The sequence below is a fragment of the Arvicola amphibius genome, chromosome 4 (assembly GCF_903992535.2).
Source record: "Arvicola amphibius chromosome 4, mArvAmp1.2, whole genome shotgun sequence".
In the NCBI taxonomy this organism is placed as follows: domain Eukaryota; kingdom Metazoa; phylum Chordata; class Mammalia; order Rodentia; family Cricetidae; genus Arvicola; species Arvicola amphibius.
In genome coordinates this window covers 48,462,707-48,485,024 of record NC_052050.1, presented here as the reverse complement: position 1 = coordinate 48,485,024, position 22,318 = coordinate 48,462,707, and the positions used below count along the sequence as shown (strand labels likewise).

Below are 22,318 nucleotides of genomic sequence, written 5' to 3'. Positions count from 1 at the left end.
CTAACCCCTGGGGCTAGGAATATTCCAAGGTGTGTCCCTCAAACATGGACATTAGGTGGGGACTGGCCAGACAGGTGGCCTGTTCTTTACAGGCCTCTGTATGGGTTTTGGGTCTTCCTTGTGTCCAGCCTCATGTTAAGAACAGAATACACAAGGCTCCAGGCCTCTCCCTACACAGAAGCAAACACCAGCCCAGGAGAAAAGAGAAGCTGACTTCTCTCAGGCCTGGGAGCTCTGCTCCATGCAAGCCCTCTACCCTAAGGCTCACCACCCCCACCATGAAATTCCACGGTGGCTGCTTCCTTCCTGCTTTTGAGGAAAAAACACTTTGTCTTGAGCTTCCGTTCCTCTGAGAAACGGGGAATCTCTGTTTCCTCCGATTGCACTGTTCTAGGGCCTTGGTGAATTGCCCCAACCCTCCAACAGAACAGGAAGTGGCTCCAGACCCTAAAGGCCCCCACACAGAGGTCCCATCCCAACCTCGCCCTAGAACAGAGCCAGGGCTGGAAGCAGGAAGCTCTGCTGTGGACCTGGAATTTCCTGATGTGGTGAGAGAATCCTCATCCTCTCCACTCCCTGGGCCTGGGCGTAGGGTTTCAACCCTGGACTGGGGCCCTGTGGGTGACAGGACTGTCTAGCTCCCCTGATACCTCAGCCTGAAATGATCTAGAGGGACAAGACCTCAGAGCCCAGGCTAGTGAGGGAGTTGGCCTGGAGATTAAAGCCTGGCCTCTGGGCTGAGCCGCTCTCTGGGGGCAAAGGCTGGAGTGGGGAGCCTAAAGAGGAGGGGACCTAGGCCTTACCCTCAGGGCCCAATGCCAGTCTCCAGCTGCCTGCTTCACGCTGGAACCTGTGATGTAGCCCAGGCCACTGCAGAGAAGACAGACACATGTCAGAGCGAACAGCTGGGCTGAGTGGAACATTCATGTTGGCCTCCCACCCAGCCAGCCTGTGGAAGAGCCGGTCCAGGAGTCCCCTCTGGCTACCTGCCTCCATGTCTGCTTAATGCAGGGTTGGTGAGTTCAAGGGGACCGTGGTGCTCTTCCCACAAATCATGGCGCCCCACACTTACCTGCCCAGTGGGATGGCAAAATAGAAGACCGAGAGCATAAGCGTGCGGGTGTTCTTGGTAAACAAGTCGCCGATGATGGTGGGTGCTATGGTGGAGTAGCTGGCTTCACCGATACCTACTAACCCTCGGGACAGGACCAGCAGCCAGAAGTGCTGTGGGGAGGACAGAGAATGCTGGAGGACCAGCCATTCCTAGGCTTGTGCATCCCTATCCCATTACACACTAGTCCTGGCCGGGTTCAGGAGCCCGGGGAGAGGATGGAGCCCAGGATTAGCCTCGGCAGTGACCACAACCACAGGCCACACAGGGCCCTGGGATACCCCTCAAAATGATGGATCTGACTGGGACAAATCATTCCCAGGTTGGGAGAAGACAAGTCTGTGTCTGCACAAGCACTGGGCACCTTGGCATCTCTGGGTTCACTTTAGGATCCAGAAGTCACCTTTGCTCTGTGCCCTCCCCGAGGCAGGGAGGCTAGACCAAGCCTGGCCACACTGAAGACCCAGTGTGTGAGGGGATGGGCTCTGAGCCCCTCTCTGCTGCACACATCAAAGGCCACAGTGGGGGGAGGGTGTGGCCATGCCAGCTGCCAGTGGTCCAACCCCTTTGATGTGAACCTTCCACTGGCCCCTAGCTGCCCAGGGCCAGAATACCCGGCATGGTCATGGTTTCCATGTCCCACCCACACCACCTGTCCGGCCAGCACTGCCCATATCCAGCTTTCCCCTGCTGTCTCTATTGTCTCTTTCCAGCCATCTCCTGCCACTTCTCTGGCCCTGGATGCTGATCCTCTTCCTTGACCTTGTCTCACTCTCCCTGGTTCCTGGCATTTCTTTCCCTGTGGGTCAACTGTCCACAGCCTTTCCCTATTTTTCTATTGGGTTGTTGTGTCTTTTTTGTATAGATTTATATTAGCATTTTCTACACCACAGGGCTAGATCCCTTGTCATCTCTGTCACCAGCGTTCTCAGCCGCCTTTCTCTCCTCTTTTGTTTACCCAGTTTCACCATTCACAGGCTTCTTGATGTCTAATTTGATGCTGTCACATCTTGGTTTTTTTCCTCAATGTCTTGTTCAAGAAAGCCTACTCCAGACTCAAAGTATAAAAACAACCTCTTCTATTTCATGTTGAAATGATTTGGGGAGAGACATCAATCCTCTTCAGCACTCTAGCATGCTAAGGTGACCCTACCCCTGCCCCTCTCCCCCTGGCCGCCAGGTTGATGCTGTCTCTGTCCTATGCTGCACACACACGTAAGTACCAAGAAACAGCACGTAGTGTTTTTGCTGCCTACAACAAATAGACAGAAAGGGGGCTGCTCCAGTTGTTTTAGTTTACCATGTGCTTCATTATTTTTTGACATATATGTGTGATGATTGATATTAACCAAGTTTATTCTTCCACTGGCTACTTAATATGAATACACCCTTGAGTAACTGTGCAGGCCCAGTGGTGGTCATTTGAGTAGTTTCCTTCCTGCCTGCCTGCCTGCCTTCCTCTTTGTGTTTGCACACAAGAAGTATGTGCACGAGTGTGTGCAGGTACATAGAGAGCCAGGAGTTAAACTGCTCTCCATCTTATTCTTAGAAATAGGGACACTCATGGAACCTGGAGCCCACCAATTCAGCTAGACAGTGAGCTCCTAGGAGCCAGCTGTCCCCACTCCTAGCTCCAGGGTGACAGGAGAACACTGCCACACTTGGCTTTTACTCGGGTTGCTGGAGATCGAACTCAGGGCCTCAGGCTTGCACAGCAAGCCCTCTTACCCACCAAGCCATCTTTCCAACTTCTTTCTCCTTTGTTTTTCAAATATTTATTTTCATTGTGTGCATGCTTAAAGATGTGTGTGTGTGTGTGTGTGTGTGTGTGTGTGTGTGTGTGTGTGTATGTGTGTACAGTGCCAGAGGCCAGAAGAAGTTAGATCCCCTGGAGCTGGAGTCATAAGTGGTTGAGAGTCACCCTATGATGGGAGCTGAGACCTGAAGCTGGGTCCTCTGGAAGAGCAGTAAGTACTCTTACCCACTGAGCCACCTTCCCAGCCTCCCCAATCCCAGGAGGATCCTCCTGTCTGTTTATTCACATGCTGGAGTTTTTCTAGGCTGTGTCTCTCCAGACAGAGGCTGGGACACAATGGGGGTTTACAGGATCTTGCCATTCTGATATCCAAAGAGGCTCCACCAATATACACTCCCACCAGCAGCAAGGCATCTCAGGATCCCACAGCTGTACTAACACTTGGTATTGTCAGCCTCTTTAATTGTTGCCAATCTGACGGGTGTGAAATGGTATCTCGTTGTTGTTTTGCTTTGCGTTTCTCTGATTCCTCTGGAGGCTGAGGTATCTCTTCCTCCATTCATTGGCCATTGGTCATGTTCTGGAACGCCCTAACAACCCTTTGTTTATTTTCCTAGCATTATTGTCTTTCTCTTGTTCTTTATAGTTTAGTTTAGGTTTCTATCCTGCTTTGGTTTTTTTCACTTCCTCATTTGTAGTTTATTCTGCACCATGGTTGACATAGTACCCTTTTCCTCCCCAGGGCTACTGGTGAGAGATGTGCCCTCAGCCAGCACTGGCTCCCCACTCCCTGGGGCCTTGCTTCATGTCCCTTGGCTGCTTTAGTCAGAATGGCCATTGTTTTGACAACTGATAGGGCAAATCTCATTCACTGTTATCTTTCACATTGTTTTTGGCTGTTTAGAGCATTTTCTCTGCCAAATTAACTTTAAAATCACATTGCCAATGTCCCCTAAAAGCTCCTATGGGGCTTGAATGGTGATCACAATGAGTTTACAAAACAAGCCAAAGCGATCTGTCTGTTTCTCTCTTTGCCTCTGCTCCTCTCTTCTCTCTTACACAGAAGGATCAAGGCCTAGACTCATTCATTGATCAGTCCCAGCAGCAGCCCCAGGGGCCCAGCCAGGGGCAGGGCAAGGCACAGAGGGCTCTGAAGGCTCCTAGCTTTGTTTCCATGGTGACCACCAGGCTCCACCCTACACTGGGCCTGGGCCTGGAACTGCCTTGGACCTGACCCACCTCCCCAAACAAAGTTAGCTCCTGCAGACCTATCCGGTCCATCAGGGGGCATTGGCTCCTGTTTGTCCTTCAGACTCTTCCAAGACTCAGTGCTGCCACAGGGGGAAGGACTGGGCCTTAGGCCTGGCACTCAAGGTCTTCCTTGACCTGGTCTCTGCTCTCCTTCCCAGCCATGACACCCTTCTCTTTCTCTCAACACAATCCACCATCTCTGCATCTTTGGGTATTGACTCCTGCCTGTGCCAGCTTCACAATTAAGTCCTGGTTTCTCAGCCATCTCTGCTAGAGCCACATATCACCTCCTCCAGGAAGCCTTCCTGGAACCCATGGACCACAAGGGCCAGTTCCTCTTCAGTGTTCAGCACTTTGGACAGCTTGAAGGCTATGATCCTGAAGCTCCTGCGCCACCTTTCCACCCTCCTCTTTCAAGGACAGGGACAGACAGACAGTTCTTAAGGATGTTGGTTCTTCTTCCATCACTCTCCATAGATGATATCCCATGGCTGACTGCTCTTAGCCATGAGAAGTTCACTGCCCTCATGAGACAACACAGGCCTTCTTGGAAAGAATGAACAGAAAGGAGGATTTGCTGGACACTGGCCATGCTCCACAGCTGGACATTCATCAGCTCAGTTGCGTCTCAGCAAGAACCAGCCTGGATAGGACTGTTCCCATTTTAACAATGAAGAAACTGAGGCTCAGAGAGGTCAAGTGCATTTCTCTGGGTTACAAAGCTGAGTGGGCAACACAGTTGGGATAGTCAAACCCTGGACTGTAAAAATCAAGGGTATTTCTTAAAATACCTCGATGCTGAATTGATGCTTGCCTTCCTGGGACTTGGATTCAAGGAGTTAGCTAGTTGTGAAAGAGCAAACTGAACCAGAAACAGAGAAAGTCAGAGACTAGCTTAGGTTTGCACAGCAAGAAAACTGGGGAGGAGGGAGGGGGAGGGACAGGGCTGGGAACCAAGGCCCTTACATCTAGGGCAGGCGTATTCCCTGTGCCTGACATTCTGCCAGGCTATAGGCTGCTCAGAGAGTCAGGTTGCCATGCAGGGCTGCAAGCCTCGTAGTCCAGGTCAGTACAGAGGAGGCCCTGTCTGCAGGACTGGTTTATAATTGAACCCAAAGATACCTGCTATGGCTTTGCCTTGGGGGTGAAGCTCAGGAGCAGGCCTCAGTCTACAGGAGCACAGATCAGCCTTCCTTGAGGAACCTGTACACTGGACATGGCGGCGGCACTAGTAAGCAGGAGAACCATGGGGGAACCTCACCTGCTGAGGAATGAAAGAGCTAGAGAAGGTGACGGCCGACCAGAAGAAGATGCCACAGCTGAGGATCACCTTCCTATTGAATCGGTCACCCAGGTAGCCGAAGATGGGGGCAGCCACCATGAAGCTGCAGATGAACACTGTGGAAAGAAGAGAGGAGAACTGGAGGGTGTGCAGGTCCTGGCTAAGGTCAAGGGCAGTGAGACACAGCGGAGCCTGGCTGCAGCTAGAGGAAGTAACCCTGGGAGAACAACGTCAATGCCTGGCACCCAGAGCAGGCAGGAGAATACACGGGGTTAGAGGGTATGGGGCTCCATGTCTTCTATCACCGCCAGCTTACCACCACACCTCCCAGAGCTTCCCACCCCACAGATGAGGTCAAGAGTCCGAGGGACAGTGACTTGCCAAGGCCCTCTAGGTAGAAATGGGCCTTTGTCTGCCCAGCCCAGAGCCTGAGTTCCTTAGGCTTTGCCATTTAGTTCTACTTGCTTTTTGAGACAAGGTTTCCCATAGCCCAAGCTGGCCGGAACTTTGCTACATAGCAAGATGACTTTGAACTTTGGATTCTACCACCCTCTATTTCTCAAGCTCTAGGATTTCAGGCCTGCACCATCATACCTAGTGTATGTGCTGCTGGGGATCAAACCCAGGGTCTTATGTACACTAGGCAAGCTCTCTCCCAGCCCAGCTACATTCCTAGCCCACACTGTTTTGAGACAAACTCTTACTATGCACCCATGGCTGGATTGGAGGAGCATGCTATGAAGACCAGGCTGGCCTCAAACACACAGAGTTCTTGCCTCTGCCTCCCGACTGCTGGTATTAAAAGTGTGCACCACCATACCTGGCTTGCATTGCTTCCTATATTATTCTTGAGAGAGGGAATGGAGAGATGGCTCAGAGGTCAAGAGCAATTCTTGTTTTTGCAGAAGACTCAGGTTCAGTTCCCAGCACCCACATGGTGGCTCACAACTGTCTACAACTCCAGTTCCAGGGGATCTGATGCCCCTTCTGATCTCTATAGTCACCAAGCACCCGTGCAGTGCTTGCACATGCAGAGAAACATTCATACACATACAATTTTTAAAAATCCTTTACAAGTACTTAAGAGAAAGAGAGATTCAGAGAAGGTAAGAGATCTGGTACCTATAAAGTCATGCAGCAAATCAGGGCAAACTTGAGCCTGGAACTCCAGGTCTTACCATCAGCCAGGTCACTCAGCCCCCCTCACTCCCAGCAAGCTACACAGGCTATCCTGAACACTGGAAACCCTGCCATTCACTTATTCCCTCATGCATGCGTGCACTCACTCATTCAAACAGTAGGGTGAGGGACGTGTCTCGGTGACTGTCCTAATTGCTGTGAACAGACATTGTGACAAAGGCAAATTATAAAAGAAACTGGGGACTTCCTTACAGTTTTAGAGGGTAAGCCCATGAACATCATGGTGAGGAATGCAGCAGCAGGCAGGCAGGCATGATGCTGGAGAAGTAACTGAGAGTTTACATCTCATCCAAAGGGTGGAGGCAGAGAGGGAGCTAACAGGGATGGTATAGGCTTTTGAAACCTTAAGGCCCACCCCCATGTCACACCTCCTCCAAGGCCACTCCTCCTAACCAAGCACTCAAATCCATGATCCTGTGGGGCCATCTTCATTCAAAACACCACACTTTTATAAGTTGCCTTGGTCATGGTGTCTTCTCCACCACAGCAACAGAATAGTAACTAAGACAGGACATCTACAACGTACTAACGTTAGGTGTCTGGGATTCATGGGTGAATGAACATGAGATTCCTGCCTGCTTAGGACTTACATTCTAAGGAAGAAAAACACATAGATAACACAATAGCAATGATAATTAACAAGCTGTGTAAGACGGTGAGGAATACCAGGGAGGATCAAAGGGCAAGGACAGGAGATTAGAGTTCGGGAAGTTTCGTCTCAGCAAAGACCTGCAGGAGGCAAGAAAACATTTACAGAAATACTGCAGGGAGCAGGCAGGAGTGCACTTAGCATATCTGAGGAGCAGGGAAAAGGCCAGAGTGTCTGCAGCAAAGGACAGAGTGCGGAGGGGTGGAAGACAAGGTTGAGAGGCCAGACGGAGTGGGATCCTCCATGGAAGTCAGGAGGGTGCAGAGCAGAGAACTAATGACCTGCTTTTGTTCTGCTAGGACCAGAGCATGGTACAGAATCTTGTGGGACTTGGAGAGAAGGCTTCTGTTGGTGATGGACGGGGCTTGGCATTCCAGGTGAGATAAAGAGGCTCAGGTAGGGCGGGTAGAGGCCAACCACATAGCAAGGCAGCCCCCTCTGTTCCATGGAAGGCTGATCCACAGCCAGCAGGCAGATGGCCAGACAACATCAGCCTCTGCCCACTGGGCTCATGTGTGCATGGCTTAGCAGCCCCTGGGGAGGCAGCCTTTAGGAGGGAGGGAGGAGTAGTGAAGAGAGGAGAGCCGTGAGCAAGGCAAAGTGGTCTGTGGAGAGGACATGAAGGACCCTTCTCTCTGTTGAACTTGAAAACATAGGACACAGGACCTAGTAATTCAGATCTATAACCTAGGCTTTGAGCAGAATCAGTCCATGGGCCTCAGAGACACCCTGCCCAGGGTTCAAGCCCAGCTCTGCACCTTCTGAGCTAGGACCCTTTGCCAGGTCACATCTGTGTCCCAGCTTCACTAGTGTGCTGGTAAATGTGTAAAAACAGGTTCTCTAAAAAGGTGCAGAGGGGACCCGTGATGCCTGGAGATTGTTCATCTCCATTGTCTAAACACGCCCACCTAGCTGAAGCCACCAAAGAGGCGTGAGGCTCTGAGCCCAGTACCTTCTCAACCACAGGCGTTCCCACCATTCAGTTAAAAGGAGTTTACCTCAAGCACACTGATAATACCGTGATGTAGGAAAGTAATTAGGAAGTGATGACTTCTGAGCATTTGTCTGCTTCTTTTAATACAAATCACTCAGTTGTAAGTTTATATAATTTAGTTCTGAACAATGGCTGTGTCTAACAAGCAGCTCACACAATTCCTAAAAATTTAACAATCGGCTTTCATGAGCCAGTCTGAGCCAGCTCCCCACGCCAACTTCCTCATCTGTAAAATGAAGATAAAAATAGCTGCTGCTCTGGGTGGCTTGAGTATTGGATGAGGCAGTGCGGGGGAAGGTGCTTCACGCCCTGCCTGCCTGGGTCAACAAGGCTCTTGTTTACATTAGCCAGGGCCAATATTATTTCCTTACATCTACAGAAAGAATGCTTTCTTGTCAACCCTGCCTCCTAAGATCTGCCGGAGATCAGATCAGGATGTGGACAAGGAAAAGCTTAGTCTCAAAGGGCTTACGCGTGTTCAGGGGAAGAGGAACAACTGCCTGCTGTATGCCTGTCTGAGCTGGGTGGGGTGTGGGCAGAGAAAATCAGAGTAAGAGACGCCTCTTGTCTGGCCAAAGTGCAAGTCCACCCATGAATGGCACAGCTCAATGTATTTAAAGCCTGGGAGCCAATAAGGAGTACTAAATCTTGGTGATGTCAAAGCAGGCAATAAAACATGCCTAGGAGTTCACCGTGATGATAACACCTTTTTTTTTTATATATGTGTTGTATAAACTTTATATTATGTAAACTTCAAGTCTTCTGATCATATTGTATGATGGTTAATGAAGCATGATGCTTATTGTCAATAACGTCTGCAATTGTCATTGATGGATCACTTATTATAGGCCAGGCCCTGGACACATTCTTGGCATATGTATTTATTATCTCAGTCAGATTCTTGCTATTAATTTCATCTTCCAGAGGAGACGACTGGCTAAACGAAGTGATGTCACATGGCAAGTGTGTGGCTGAGCCAGAATTAAACCTCAGTTGAACCGACTCGAAAGTCCTTGCTTTAAATCACATCACTCACTGCTGGACTAGGAAGGAGATGGTCCCCACAAATGCCCCTGAGGTCAGAGAATGCTCAGGGAGTACTGGGACAGCAGGCGATGGGTCAGATTGCAGTCTGAGAAGGCCACGGAGGGAGATGGGTCTCTAGACACCACAACTGGGCTGGCCCGTCCCACCTCTGTGAGGAGGAGCCTTTGGAAAGCTCCCATTGGCTGACTGAAGGAAACTGAAGCAGGCACCCAGACCTTGGCCACATCACACTGTCTTCAACAGGGTAGCCTTCAGGTTCGCCCACCCCTGACGTTTTGCTCATGCGGTAGACAGGAACACCAGGGCTGGGTAGACTTCCGTAGGCAGCAGTGCACCTGTTCCCATGCCAATCCAGCCTGCCAGTCCCCCGAGCTCCTCCATCCATCAGAAAACTTGAGCCCTACTTTTCTGTTCAAACATTACAGCTGGGGCCACAGAGGCCCTGAAGAGTAGGGGAACACACCCTGAATGACATAGCAAGCTCGGCAGGGACCTCAGTGCCTTCCCCTGAGGAGCAAAGGAATCCAGGGTCAGGAATGTGTCGGGTCATCTTTGCAACCTCATCCCTCAGGCTCCTCCTAGCTCTCAGGGGGCATCACTGGTCAGCGGCAGGCTTTGCACATTGTCAGGATAGGGACAGGAGGGACAGCCCAGGCAAAGGCCTGGACACTGAACTATGTCCCTTGAGAACAATGGGCACCGAGAGGCCATTACAAAGCCAGCAGGCCGCTCTGCTGGAAATAAAGACCAGCAACAGTTAGAAGCTTCCTGTACCTTCCACCCCTGCCCCATGGTCTTTGTGGGAGGAGAGCTTTCAGACCAGACTGGCTGCCCCGCCCCCAACCTCAATGTAGGCAGAGAGGCTTTCCCGGCAGTTCCCGCATTCAGGAGGACATCCTGTGGCCAGGGTGTGGGGAAGACCTCACTCAGCTCACGCTTGCTGAGCCCACAGGTCTCGGACAATGGAACTGTAGGGCAAGGAGCCAGGCAGAGGGGGCAGGGTACCCGGACTGCTGCTGATGGGAGGAGTCTAGCTCAGTATCGGAACTCAGGCGCCAAGCTTCACTCTCTCTCTTACACGGAGCTGGCTCAAGGCCATCAGAAAAAAATGGAAGGGAGCCTGGAGGTAGGGTGATGTGGGGGGAGAGGGGTGCCAGGCATCATGGATGATGCGTGTAACCTTAGCACTCAAGAGACTGAAGCAGGAGGATTGCATGTTTGAAACCAATTTGTGCTACACAGCAGGTTCTAGGCCAGCCTGAGATATATACAAGACTTTGTTTCAAAGCAAAATGAAAAGTACTTAGGACATGGCTCAGTGGCAGAGCACTTCCCTAGCCAGTGCTAGGTGCTGGTTTTGATCCCCAGTACCACAAAGAGAAATAAGACAGATGGCCAGCTGAATGACTAAGGTGTTACCTCCTGGGCTGTGTGCTAACATCCAAAAGGTAGACCCTCACAGGGGATCTGCATGCTGACAGACAACCACAACTGTGTCCCTATCCATGGTAGGAGATGCCACGCTCACTATACATGGGACCTTCCTGACCAGAGAAAGTGGCATCAGAGTAGGAGATAGCAAGGTGGTTGCTAGGGGAGTCGCTGTGGCCATGGTGTCTATCTCCTGCCCCTGCCTGGCCTGGCTGAATCAGGGCTATGTTTCCCCAGTCCAAATTCCAGCTGCCTGCTATTTCAAGAAGACACACAACCCTCCACATCCTGTGGGCAGAGAGGATGCTCAGACAGATGTGGGCAGCCTCTGCCATCCAGGCACAACCCAGGCCACCCTAGCCAATGGGGTAGACACAGGACACACATGGCTCCACTGGTGGCACCTGGGATCTCTCCACATCCAGCCCTCAGACAGGAAGAATCCACCACTGCTCTCTTTACACTCTACTTTGGACAGAGAATGTGGGCTGGCCTCTCCAGCCACAGGCGGGTGGCTTCTTGGGCCTCCTTTGGACAGCATCTCTGGGATGGTGGCTGTGGGGCTGCGCAGCTTTGCCTGTGAAATCTAGGTCTGCTAAAGCAGAGTGTGTTGCTGGGCTGATCAAGATGGAAGAGGGGCAAGACACTGTCTAGTTTCAGTCTGAGCCATTTCTTCCTCCAATCCTACTCCACTTCCTGTGGCCCCACAAACTCAAGCCCTGTGTAGCTTCCAGCCTCCTCTGCCATCCATTCCTGCACTAGGTGACAGCGTGAACACGCTGATGCATACAACTTCAGGGACCACCCTGCTCGCAAGCCCTTTCCTGGTTCCCCATTGCTCCAAGACAAAATCCAGGAACCTTAGCCCAGCCTTCAAGCCCTTCTCAGGAATGTCCTACTGGTTCTTCTGCCTCCTCTTCCTCCATTCTCCCCATACCGAGCTTATGGCTGACCAATAACAGGTCACAAAGACCAGGTAACATCACAAACAACCATCACACCCACTGTCCCTTCCCTATGTTGCATTGATGCTGATGTTGCATTGATGCTGATGTTGCATTGATGCTGATGTTGCATTGATGCTGATGTTGCATTGATGCTGATGTTGGCTTGATGCTGATGTTGCATTAATGCTGATTCCCTCAGATCCATCTTTAAATTTGTTTATTTCCTCTTCATCTAGGTCTAGTTTATTCATTAATTTATTATTTATCTGTCACTTTATTTTACACTTTTTAACTTTCTAAAAGTTTCATATATTTTAAACATCCTTTTGTTATTTTTTTATTGTGTGCTATTCTTTTTTATTTGTTTGATTTTTGAGACAGGGTTTCTCTGTGAAACAGTCCTGGCTGGCCTAGAACTCACTCTGTATGCCAGGCTAGTCTCAAACTTACTGAGTGCTGCCTGCCTCTGCCTGGAATTAAAGTGCTGTGCATATATATATATATATATATATATATATATATATATATATCATGACTTCCTCTGAACTTTAAAAAACTAAGCATTCCTAGGACTTTTACTTTTTTGAGACAGGGTCTCACTCTAGCTCAGACTATCATGGAATTTGTTCTGTAGCCCAGGTTAGTGCCAAATTCATAGTAATCCTTTTCTCAGCCTCTTAAGTGCTTAGGATTTCAGGTGTGAGCTACCATGCCTAGCTAATTACAGCTATTTTTAAAAACCAGACTATTTTCTGTAGTTCTTCGGGCTGTTTCCAGGACTGGCTGCTTGCCTCTCACAAAGATGAGATGCCTGTGGCCTCTATTTTTTTCCGCTGGTGCTGAGGATGGCACCTAAGGCCTTGCACCTGTGAGGCAAGCACCTACCACTACATCAGCATCATGCTCATCATGTGCTCTGCCCTGCTGTGTGCACTGTTCATTTTGGATGTGCATTTGTCTTCAGGGAGAGCTGTCACCTGTGTCCATGCTGGCTCTCCATCATGAAGGCTTCCCTAAAGAGTCACTTGGATTTGCTTTTGCTGGGGTCCCTGGAAACAGATGGTTTCCACGAAAAAAGGAGTAAGTCGCAGGCCTGAGGGTGCCAGGACTGGCACCAGGCTCTCTGCAGAAAGTCGGAGGCAGGCAGGAAACATCTGCCTGAAGTGGGAACACTACCAGCTGAGCTGTCTGCCAGCCTAGACAAGCTTGGGATCAGGAGGCCGCCTGCGTTCTGAGGGAAAACTGAGTCAGCCTCGTGACCCTGGAAGCGCAAGCCTCCAGCCTGGAAGATGCTCCGCGATGCACCGAGGAAGCTATGGAACTAGCATATGGGGGAAGCATGTTGTGCTATTCTGCTTCTGTGTATGTTTGAAATTTTGTGAAAATGTCATTACGAACACTGCCAAGTGCTCAACACATACAACTGTCCCTGGTACTCTGAAGCACATGGCTTCAGCTCCATCTCCCAGTCCAGCTTTTGACTTCAGCTCTTTGTTTCTGGCACCTGGGAATTCCCTGTTAGCTTTAGCTTTCAAGTGCAGCTATGTAATTTAAACAGGTTTTCTCTGCTATTTCTTCTAGATGGGAAAGCAATGTGTGTGTGGGTGGAAGTAGGGATGGAGGTAGAGGTGAAGGTAGAGGCTCTGACATCTACTGACAAACTGACCAGATGTCCTTTCTAATCAATGAAAAAGCTCCACTGAAATACTCCCTCTTCAGGGAGGCCTTTCCCATCTGCCAGCAGCTGTAGCTAGGCGCACACTCTGCCAACTATTCAGGTTCCCACACTAAACCCTGGACTTGAGCAGCAACTGAATGGCATTTTCTACTCCCATTGACAGGGGAATCTGCTTGCTAGAAGAGTCTAAGCATGAACAACACCCAGCCCAGGGCATTCCAAGCAACAGGTCGAGTAGCTGCTATCCCTTTCTGTGTGAGCTATGGAGGCTCAATGTGAGTTCTAGTGTGGGCTGCCACAGAGGCCAAGCTGAGCCAGCAGCAATGTACAAGAGGATGCTGACAGTGGACCCCTTCCCAGGGGGTAACAGAAAGGGCAGGCCCAAACCAAACCCTCTATCTCCTCACATGCTTCCCAGCCCCAAAGCCCCTGGAGCCCACAAATAAGCTGGCGCCCGGCTCTTTGATCCAGGCAAGCAGCAACACCTAACTGGCGCCCTCCACCAGTTCTGACCTTATCAGGCTTAGGGGAGAGACAGGTGCCTGGGGCACAGGCCAATTAGGTGCCTTGCTCTGGTGCCCACTGAGTCACATCCTGGTTGAGCTTGCCCAGCGTCTTAGCGAAAATGGCCAGCAGGGTAAGGACACTGAAGGGAGCCATCCCAGCTGTGTCACAATAAACAGCAGGGTTAAGGCAGGCGACAAGGCCTCACAAGACTCTGAGAAGGCTGGGAATTCTCATCTGGGCCCAGAGGCACCCACTGTGGGGACACTGTGATGTCAGATACTCATGCTGCAAAAGCCAGAGACAGGGTCCCTCTGCCAAAAGTTCTCAGCAAGTTGCTCCCCTCCCTTGGCCCACCTCTTTCACCAGCAAGTGAACTTGGCAAAGGGAGCCTGTAGAGTTCTGAAAGAATCAAAAAAGACCATATTTGTGGGGGGACCTGTCCACTTCTGTCCAGGTCCCTAGAGGTCAGAAGGGTCCATGAAGCAAGAATCTAGCCTGGGAGGTACTGCAGAAGGAAATGGGGCCTGACCTCCCACATTCTCTGGGACTGGTTACCCGCCTGCTCCCAAGCCCCTGGGAGGCCAGGTAAAACTGACCACACTCAGGGTAATTGACGAAGGAAGCTGGGGTGAAGCCTCCCTCCAGTTCACCAGCAAGGCTAGAACCAGAGTGATAAGGTTCATCCAGCTTCTTGGGAACTCATAGGGGATAGAGACCAGAGTCTTAGAAAGCTGCACAGCCCACTCTTCCCAATGGCCAGGACCCCTTTCTCTGGGTGATCACCTTGCACAGAGCAGGGCAGCCCAGCCACAGAGGCCAAGAAGGGGAAAGAAAGGCCTGGGCTCATGACTTTCGTGGAGGTCACAGCTGTTGGGGTAGAGTCCTGACCACTGCGTGCCTTGCTCTTCTTTAGCTCAGTGTCACTTGTCAAGAAGGAGTCCTACAACTTAAAGATCTCTCTCTAAGCCAAAGACCCTATCCAGGATCTCTGCCCAGCAACAAGGGTCTGGGTGCTTGCTGAGGGGCCTGGGCAGTGTACTGCGTGCATGCAGTGCTGTGCCGTGCCTGTGTCATTCTGTGAGCTCTAGGGGCCATTGTGCATATGGAATGCCACCTAGACAGGTCAGGCAGGTTCCAGGGCAGATTCCCTCCACCCCCACCCTCCTAGAACAGCTAGGCTGCAGAAGGGTTCATGGGCTGGAATGCAAACCAGAGCTCTCCCACACACCAACCTGCCTAGAGTTCACAGCCAGATGAACTCTAGGACCAAAGGCCCAGAGACAGGCTGGAGTCACATGACAAGGTTGGAGGCCAGTCATGACCAGACATCCTGGGATCCCTTACTGGAGTGAGTCTCCAGCAGACCTTCAAGAGCCATCTTAGGTCATGGTGGTATAGCCAAATCCAGTAGGGATGCCAGGGAGCCAAGGGTACACCCTATGGGCCCTGAAGGGTAGGGCAAGGAAAAGGGAGAAATGGTCTATCTCTCTAGAAGGGAAACTGAGAGGCTAGGGCAGTTGTATTTGCCACAGCTCAGAAGACCTCAGCCCTGCTTCTGATGGTCCATGGGGAGGCTGGGATCCCAGGAAGGAGAGGCAGGGAGCCTGTCTAGGGCCGAGCCTAGACAGGACCCAGGACCTCAGACTGCCTCAGAAGCTGACAGGCGGTGGCATCCCTTGTCATTCAGGAGGCGGTTCCTAAGTGGATCAGAATGAAGGAGTGGAGGAGGCAGAGTGACAGGAACAGGTCACTGAGGCTCGGCAGGCATCACCCAAATCACTGGCTCCTGGGTACCGATGATATCTTAGACTCCCAAAGAAGGGCTCCCTTGGCGGGCTTCAGCTCCAATCCTGTGGTTTTGTCATCTCTTCTACCCACTTGGGACAGGGGCATGTATTTTGTATTACAAGAAAAAAAGCTGAGGCTTAGAAGGGTAGGGCCCAAGGTGGATGGCAATCATGGGATTTTGCTGCAATGCCCACCCTCATTCTTAAATGAGGACAGAAGAGACCAAGAGAATGAAGGCTAGCAGAGCTGCTACCCCTGGATGAGGAATAGGCCTCACCTGACTGCAGCAAGCCGGCGCCCCGGTCCTTGACCCCAAAGTGCTGCTGGATGTCCAGAAGAACACCTGGAGGGGAGATAGAGGGTGATTATTGCAAAGTCAGATCAAGGGCATTCCCATTAGCTGCCCCAGTCTCAGAGCAGCCTGGCCCACCTCCCGCATCCCTGCCCTGCTGTCACCTTCACTTTGCCCAGGCTTTCCCGACCACTGGGAAGCTTGGGGTGACAGCCTCCCTTCCTATCCCTACTGAGGACCTCCCATGCTCGGTCTGGACATGATATCCACTCATTAGCCATGGCAGGAGCCTGAAGTATGAAGAAGAGCAAGGCTCTTCTGTGGTCACTCGATAAGGCTGATCTCTGTCTTGCTTGTGCTCCACCCTGGGTGAGAGAGCAGGACCTGGGTCCTATTCTCTGCCATTCACAAAGCCCCCAGATAAGGAGCAAGTGCAGCCACATCCAGTTGTGGAGACAACTAGTAGCTAGGAACAAGGACAAAGTGACTTAAGGCAACATTCACACAGGCTCTCATGCCCCTGTATGTAAGCATGTGTGTTGCACCTGTATGTGTGCTTGCGCACACATGCACATGCACACACATACCACACACTCCAGCTGCCCTCATGACCAGGACTCCAGTTCCTAGACACAGGAAGCAGGCCTCAGAGAAACAGGTCCTAGAGGCCATGATTGTTCCCCAGTCTACCACCTTTGCTCTGACTATCAACAGAGGCTAAAGGAAACCTACAAATCATCCACTGCTGAGAGACAGAGCCATAGCTGTGCTGGGGCTGCAGACCCCAGATGGCTTCCGTAGCTCTTACTCAAGTCTCCAGAGTTAGTACCCCAGAAGCCTAGCCCCAGGCCCCACCAGGCTTATCTCTGTAGACAGAAGGACCACCAACCGCAGAGAAGGGGTTAGGGACAGGAAGAGATGACACCCTGCCTTCAAGAGCTGCCTGCACTGGGAGTTCCTGGAGCTTTCTTTGAAAATAACAGCATGACTGGTGACTGGCGGTTTGTGTGTTGGATGTGAAATCCCTTGTATGTTTACTCCCTGTGTAGCCCTGTGAGACCGCACTGTTATCCCACTGGACAGGTGAAGAAACTGAGGCACAGGAGACTGAGCTATAGGCTCAAAGTCACCAGCATGGAAGAAGGATCCAGAGATTGCTGAGCACTGTGTCTGGGTCTAGTCTGACAGATGGGGTGGGGGCACCAAATGTCATTGTCTCTCTTTAGACCCTTCTGGGAAGCTAAGGGATCTTCCAAGCTGTAGGGCCAGGCCTGGCTGGTGACTGGCAGCCTGAGAGTCGGGAGAAAACATCTTCCTCTAATTCGCTGAGTAGGATTCTCCATAATTACGCTAATGAAGAGGCAGTGTGAGGCCCAGCTAATGACTTAATAACCAAGGTCTAATGGGGCAATGCCCTTGCCACAAAGCTGGATAGTAGGAGCTAGGTCTGTAGATGGACATAGTCACTATGTGGAACCAGCGGGGCCTGACCAGCAGCCTCAGAGGCCAAGAGGCAGCACCAATGGGCTCAGCTTTGGGGAACTGTACACACTCACCTCCCAGGCCCCTGTCCTAAGTCAGACCTCTTTCTCGGTCACTGTCGCCTGTAGCTCCACAGTGTACAAGCCCTTCCTCGGGTCACAGACAACAGGTTCACAGTTCTGCCAACCCTGCCCTCCTGTCTCGCTTCTTGGATGAGAGCCCCACCTCTCAAACTACCCAATGCCTGCTTCCACATTCCAAATGCCTCTTCTCCAGCCTGGCCCTTGGCTCGTTACACTGATCCCTGCCACTCCTTCAAGATTGGCTTCCACGCCTTCTCTTCTAAGCAATCTTCCCTTGTTTCTCCCCCTTCTGCCACCCTCAGTCAGCCAGTGCCCAGTATTTCCTGGTCCACCCTGATATTAGCACCAATCCCAAGGAAGGGCCAGGATGAGTTAGTTCAATAGAGAAGACACACAAGGTTGAAGGCTCCACTGTGACTGGGAGCTAATGTCATTAGTAATTGCTTCCTAGTAAATTCTGGTATTGGGAGGTTCTCATTGCAAATCTAATCCAGTCACTCGCCTGGTGTTTGAGTTGCCACCACCATTCTGCACATGAATAAACCAAGGCTAAGGGGAAGGAAGCCACTGCCACAGAGACCCTCAGGCTCTGGACGTGGGCTTTGAACCCAGGTCTTGATATACTGAGGAGAAAAAACAAGCTTTGTTTCTGTCAGTGTCGTCCCATAACAGACAGCTTCTGTGAGTACAGGTCAAGGCAGGGGGGGACCCCAAACAACACACAAGCCATGGCGGCTGCAGCTAAGGAGGCATCAGACGACCCAGGGAGAAGACTTAGTCCCAAGGCTGCTCCCCATTGCAGGTGCCCATCATAAGCCCCAAGCTGTCCTGTGGGCTTCCCACAATCCCTTCGAATTCAATTCATTTGCTAACACAGCTCACAGAACTCAGGAGAACACACACACACACATCTATAATAAAGATTTCAGGGTACACATAGAACAATGTCTGTGCTGAGACACGTGGGGAGGGGCATGGGGCTCCTCATCTCCTAAAGCATCACCTCAGGGAACACCTATAGGAATCTCCCAGCAGCCTACTCTCCAGTCCTTTGGGATTTTTGTGGAGGCCTTGCTATATAGGCCTGATTCATTGACCCCTTGGCCAGTGGTAATCAACTCAGTCCTCAACTCCTCCTCCCTCTTCTGTCTCAGCTCTCCAACTTTGTCTCCAGTGACCAGCCTCTACACTGAGGCTCCCTGGGGACACGACCAGCAGGCAATTCTTCAGCATGCCAAATATGCTAATCCTTTTGAAAATTCCAATGATTTTGGTGAAAAGTAAAGAGGCTCTCTTGCTGCCCTCTGCCTTGCCTCTTGCTGCTTCATGTCTATCCCTTAGCTCAGGGCCCAGCACAGAGCTGGTTCCAAGGGCCAGTAGGGGTTGGAGTGAATGTAGATTGATGGGTAACCATGGGTAGGGCACAGACCATGGGGAGTTGACTCCGGAGCTTATGACAAGGACAGTCTAGCCTCAGTGCTGGGTAGATAAAGGATGGGCATCAGGAGGGAGTGGGAAAATAAACTGGTGCCCTCCCCATTCCCCCATCCCCTCTACCCTGTCTTGAGTCTGTGGCTATCTGCCCCCCATCAAAGGAAGGGCCTGGATCTAAAGTTAAGAGAGCCCACTTTCAGGGAAGGAACTTGTAGCAAAACCTGTACAACTTTCCAGCTAGTTGCTCCCCATCCAGTGGTTTTCTAGCCTGGCATTGCCTCTGCCTCCAGGAAGCTTTCCCTGATGTCTCCATTTCTCTACACACAGACAGGCATCCAAGGTCCCTAGGAACTCTAGGGAATTTAGAAGCCAGGGCACAGGAGCTTTGGGATCCCTTCTGCCACTTGCCCTAAAGCTGTGGGTGTAAGGCCAGAGTAACCTCTCAGAGCAGGGACTGCATCTAAAGAGGTCAGGCCCCTCTGAGCCTTTCTAGGTCATTTTCTCTCTTTCCAGCCTGGAGAGAGGCAGGGTGGCGGGAGAGCAGGACCCTGATAGCCACTGGCATGGGAAGCTTGTGTCACAGCAGCTCACAGCTGGCTCACATTTTCCTCTAGGCTCCATCCCGGAGCAGGCACATACATCCTCTCCACCCCACCCCCCAGTTTTGTTTTTTTTTTTTTCCACAGTCTTACATTTACTCTTTCCTGGAGGCTGAGGTTCGCTGGGTCACAGGATGGGCCTGACGCCCAGGAGCAGCTTCCCACAGCTCAGGCCAAGCCTGGTCAGCCCCCTGGCCCACCAGTTCCAGCCAGGGAGTGGACAAGGTGGGGTTCCCACTATTCCAGCCAGAGGCCAGCCTCTCCAGGAGGTCACCCAACCCACATTCACAAGGGTCTCCACCCCCAAGGATTCATACTCTGGAATAGCAGCACCCCTGAATTCTCAAATCCATTCACAGATATCACACCCCTCACAAATTCTGGGGGAGGCTCTCTTCTCCTTATAGGATCCTGTATCTGTCAGCCTCTATCTGGTTCCTCAGCTTTCAGCCTCTTCCTGGTATCACCTCCATCTGGTACTCCATGTCCTGGTTGTGGGTGCACCCTAACCTGTCCCCTTGGCCAGCACCCCACCCCTTCACAGCAGCAGCTTTTGGGTTTGGGAATGTGACTCAGTTGCTAGACTGCCTGCCCAGCACACACAATGACTGGAATCTGCTTCCCAACACCTCGTTCACGAAGTGTGGTGCTGCATGATGCTCGAATCCCGTCACTCAAGAGGTAAAGAGACAGGAGGATCAGAAGCTCAAAATATCCTTGGCTATATAGCAAGTTCAAGGCCAGCCTGGGCTACATGAGACCCTCCCAACAAAAGAAGACAAAAATAGAGTTCTGCCCTCCAAATTGTGTCCTCACTTAGGATGAATAACCCCCAGGGGTTTACCTCAGACTCTCCTCTCATCCTTTCCACAGCTGTCAGCTAGCTCCATCCCTAAGCAGCACCGCTAACACGCAGGCTACTGTGGGAGTCACCTGTAGTCCTTGCCACCCTCAGTCCCATGAACAAGCCCCAGTGTCCTCCACTCTTTACCGCCCAGCCTTCGTCAGCAGCTTCCCGGCTTCTAGCCCTTGCTTGCCCCTGTTCACTGTTCCTGCAGGGAGACCTCACGAGCAATCAGTAATCACCAACCAGGTTCCAGGTGCTGGAATGAGGCTCTAGAACCCTCAAGGCTATCTCTGAACTCGAGAGGCTACTGCTGCAGCCTGGGGAGTGTTAACTCTGGCCATGCTTCAGAATCACTCACAACTTCCTCGAGACCTGCTGACTCAGTCTCTGGCTCAGTGATACTACATCAGACAAGAGCAAGGTGAAGAGTGCTCGCCATGCACCGGATCCAGCTCTGAGGGTGTCACTGCCCATGGTTGCCCGGAGCCTTCTGTAGTTCTCCATTGCTGCCTGAAGGAAGCCTCAATGTCCAGCACTCCAGACTTCTGTGACCTGACCTGACTAGGCATGCACATCCTCACATGCATGTACACACATGTACACAGAGACTCAAGCTCTAGTTGTGACCACTCACTTCCCTGGACCCCCATTTCTTTCCTGAATAAATGGACAGAATGGAGGAACTAGGCTGGTCCGAACCTGCCCAAGACTTTCAGTCACTCCTGGAGAGGGTGCCTGCTTTACAATATGGCCTTCCTCACCAGGCCTGGTGGTATATACCTGTAAGCCCACTTACTTGGGAGACTGGGACAGGAAGATTAAAAGTTTACCAGAAACTTAGACAGTGTCTTAAACTAAAAGTAAAAAAGAGAGCCAGGTACAAATATACACACTTTTAATCTCAGCACTCTAGAAGCAGAGGCAGGTGGATCTCTATGAGTTTGAGGTTAGCCTAGATCAAGTTCTAGGACAGTCAGGGGAGACCTTGTAAAATAAATAAATAAATAAATAAATAAATAAATAAATGATTAAAAAACGAGGATTGAGGCTGTAGTTCAGTGATAAAGCACTTGCCTAGCACATACAAGCTCCAGGTTGACTTCCTAGGACCAAGAATCTATAAGCACACTGACCAGAAGCTACTGGCCAAGCAAATCAGAAGCCCCCATGACTGCCCATTCACAGCCAGTACCACCCCTGTGCCCTTCCAGGGATGTCCAGTGCTACTTGTTAAGATCCACTTTATCCTCCAAAGTCCAGATCCAAGGTCACAGCCACCAGAGTATCCTTTCCACCTCTGGGATCCTTGTGACCCTCAGGGGACCCTAGAGCTGGACACCCTCCAGCCCTACTCATATTCCATCTGTGCCAGAGAGGTTCCTGGTGAGTCCCCATCATAGTCAGTATCCCCAAAAGACTAGCCCCTGACCCAGGATACCAGGTCTCCTCCAGCCAATCCCATCCTGTTGACCCCAGAGTCCTCAAAAGGCCAAATGTAAGAAAAGGACACATTGCTGGGTGTGGTGGTATACCCCTTTAAGCCCAGTCAGCTCTACAAGCACCCTCGTCCCCCAAGAAGGAAAAGAAAAAGGCTGCACTGCCCTTGGGTGCCCTGCCTTGTGCAGCCCTAGATACAAGGCCAAGACAGAGTGACCTTGAGGATTCTCCCTGCTTAGTTATCCAGAACACTCCATGTGGCACTCAAACCTGTCCCCCAAGCCACATTCGCCTGCCTTAGCCTCTCCTGAAGCAGCAGTCAGCCTAGCTGAATTCTCAGAAGCAGGGCTAGACCATCTGGTTTAAATCCTAGCTTTTCTACCTTCCCTGCTGTGTGGCTGTAGGCAAGCTACTTAACCTCTCTGAGGTAGTCTGCATCTTTCTGACTTGATTTTGCTTCCCGTGATTGTTAGGAGGCTTGAGCATGTTAATCCATTTGGAAT

At 51.3% G+C, this 22,318-nt stretch overlaps 1 protein-coding gene across 2 annotated transcripts in view; it reads right to left on the bottom strand.

Annotated features, from left to right (window-relative positions):
- Spns2 (sphingolipid transporter 2) overlaps window positions 1-22,318 on the bottom strand; it is a 37,375-nt gene that overhangs the window by 6,344 nt on the left and 8,713 nt on the right. For both annotated transcript variants that reach the window (XM_038326249.1, XM_038326248.1), the window contains exons 2-5: window positions 15,919-15,984; window positions 5,380-5,516; window positions 1,073-1,224; window positions 804-870 (exon numbers count right to left, since the gene is read on the bottom strand). In XM_038326249.1, the coding sequence (XP_038182177.1) occupies window positions 804-870; window positions 1,073-1,224; window positions 5,380-5,516; window positions 15,919-15,984 (422 nt within the window). The remainder of the gene's footprint in view (window positions 1-803; window positions 871-1,072; window positions 1,225-5,379; window positions 5,517-15,918; window positions 15,985-22,318) is intronic.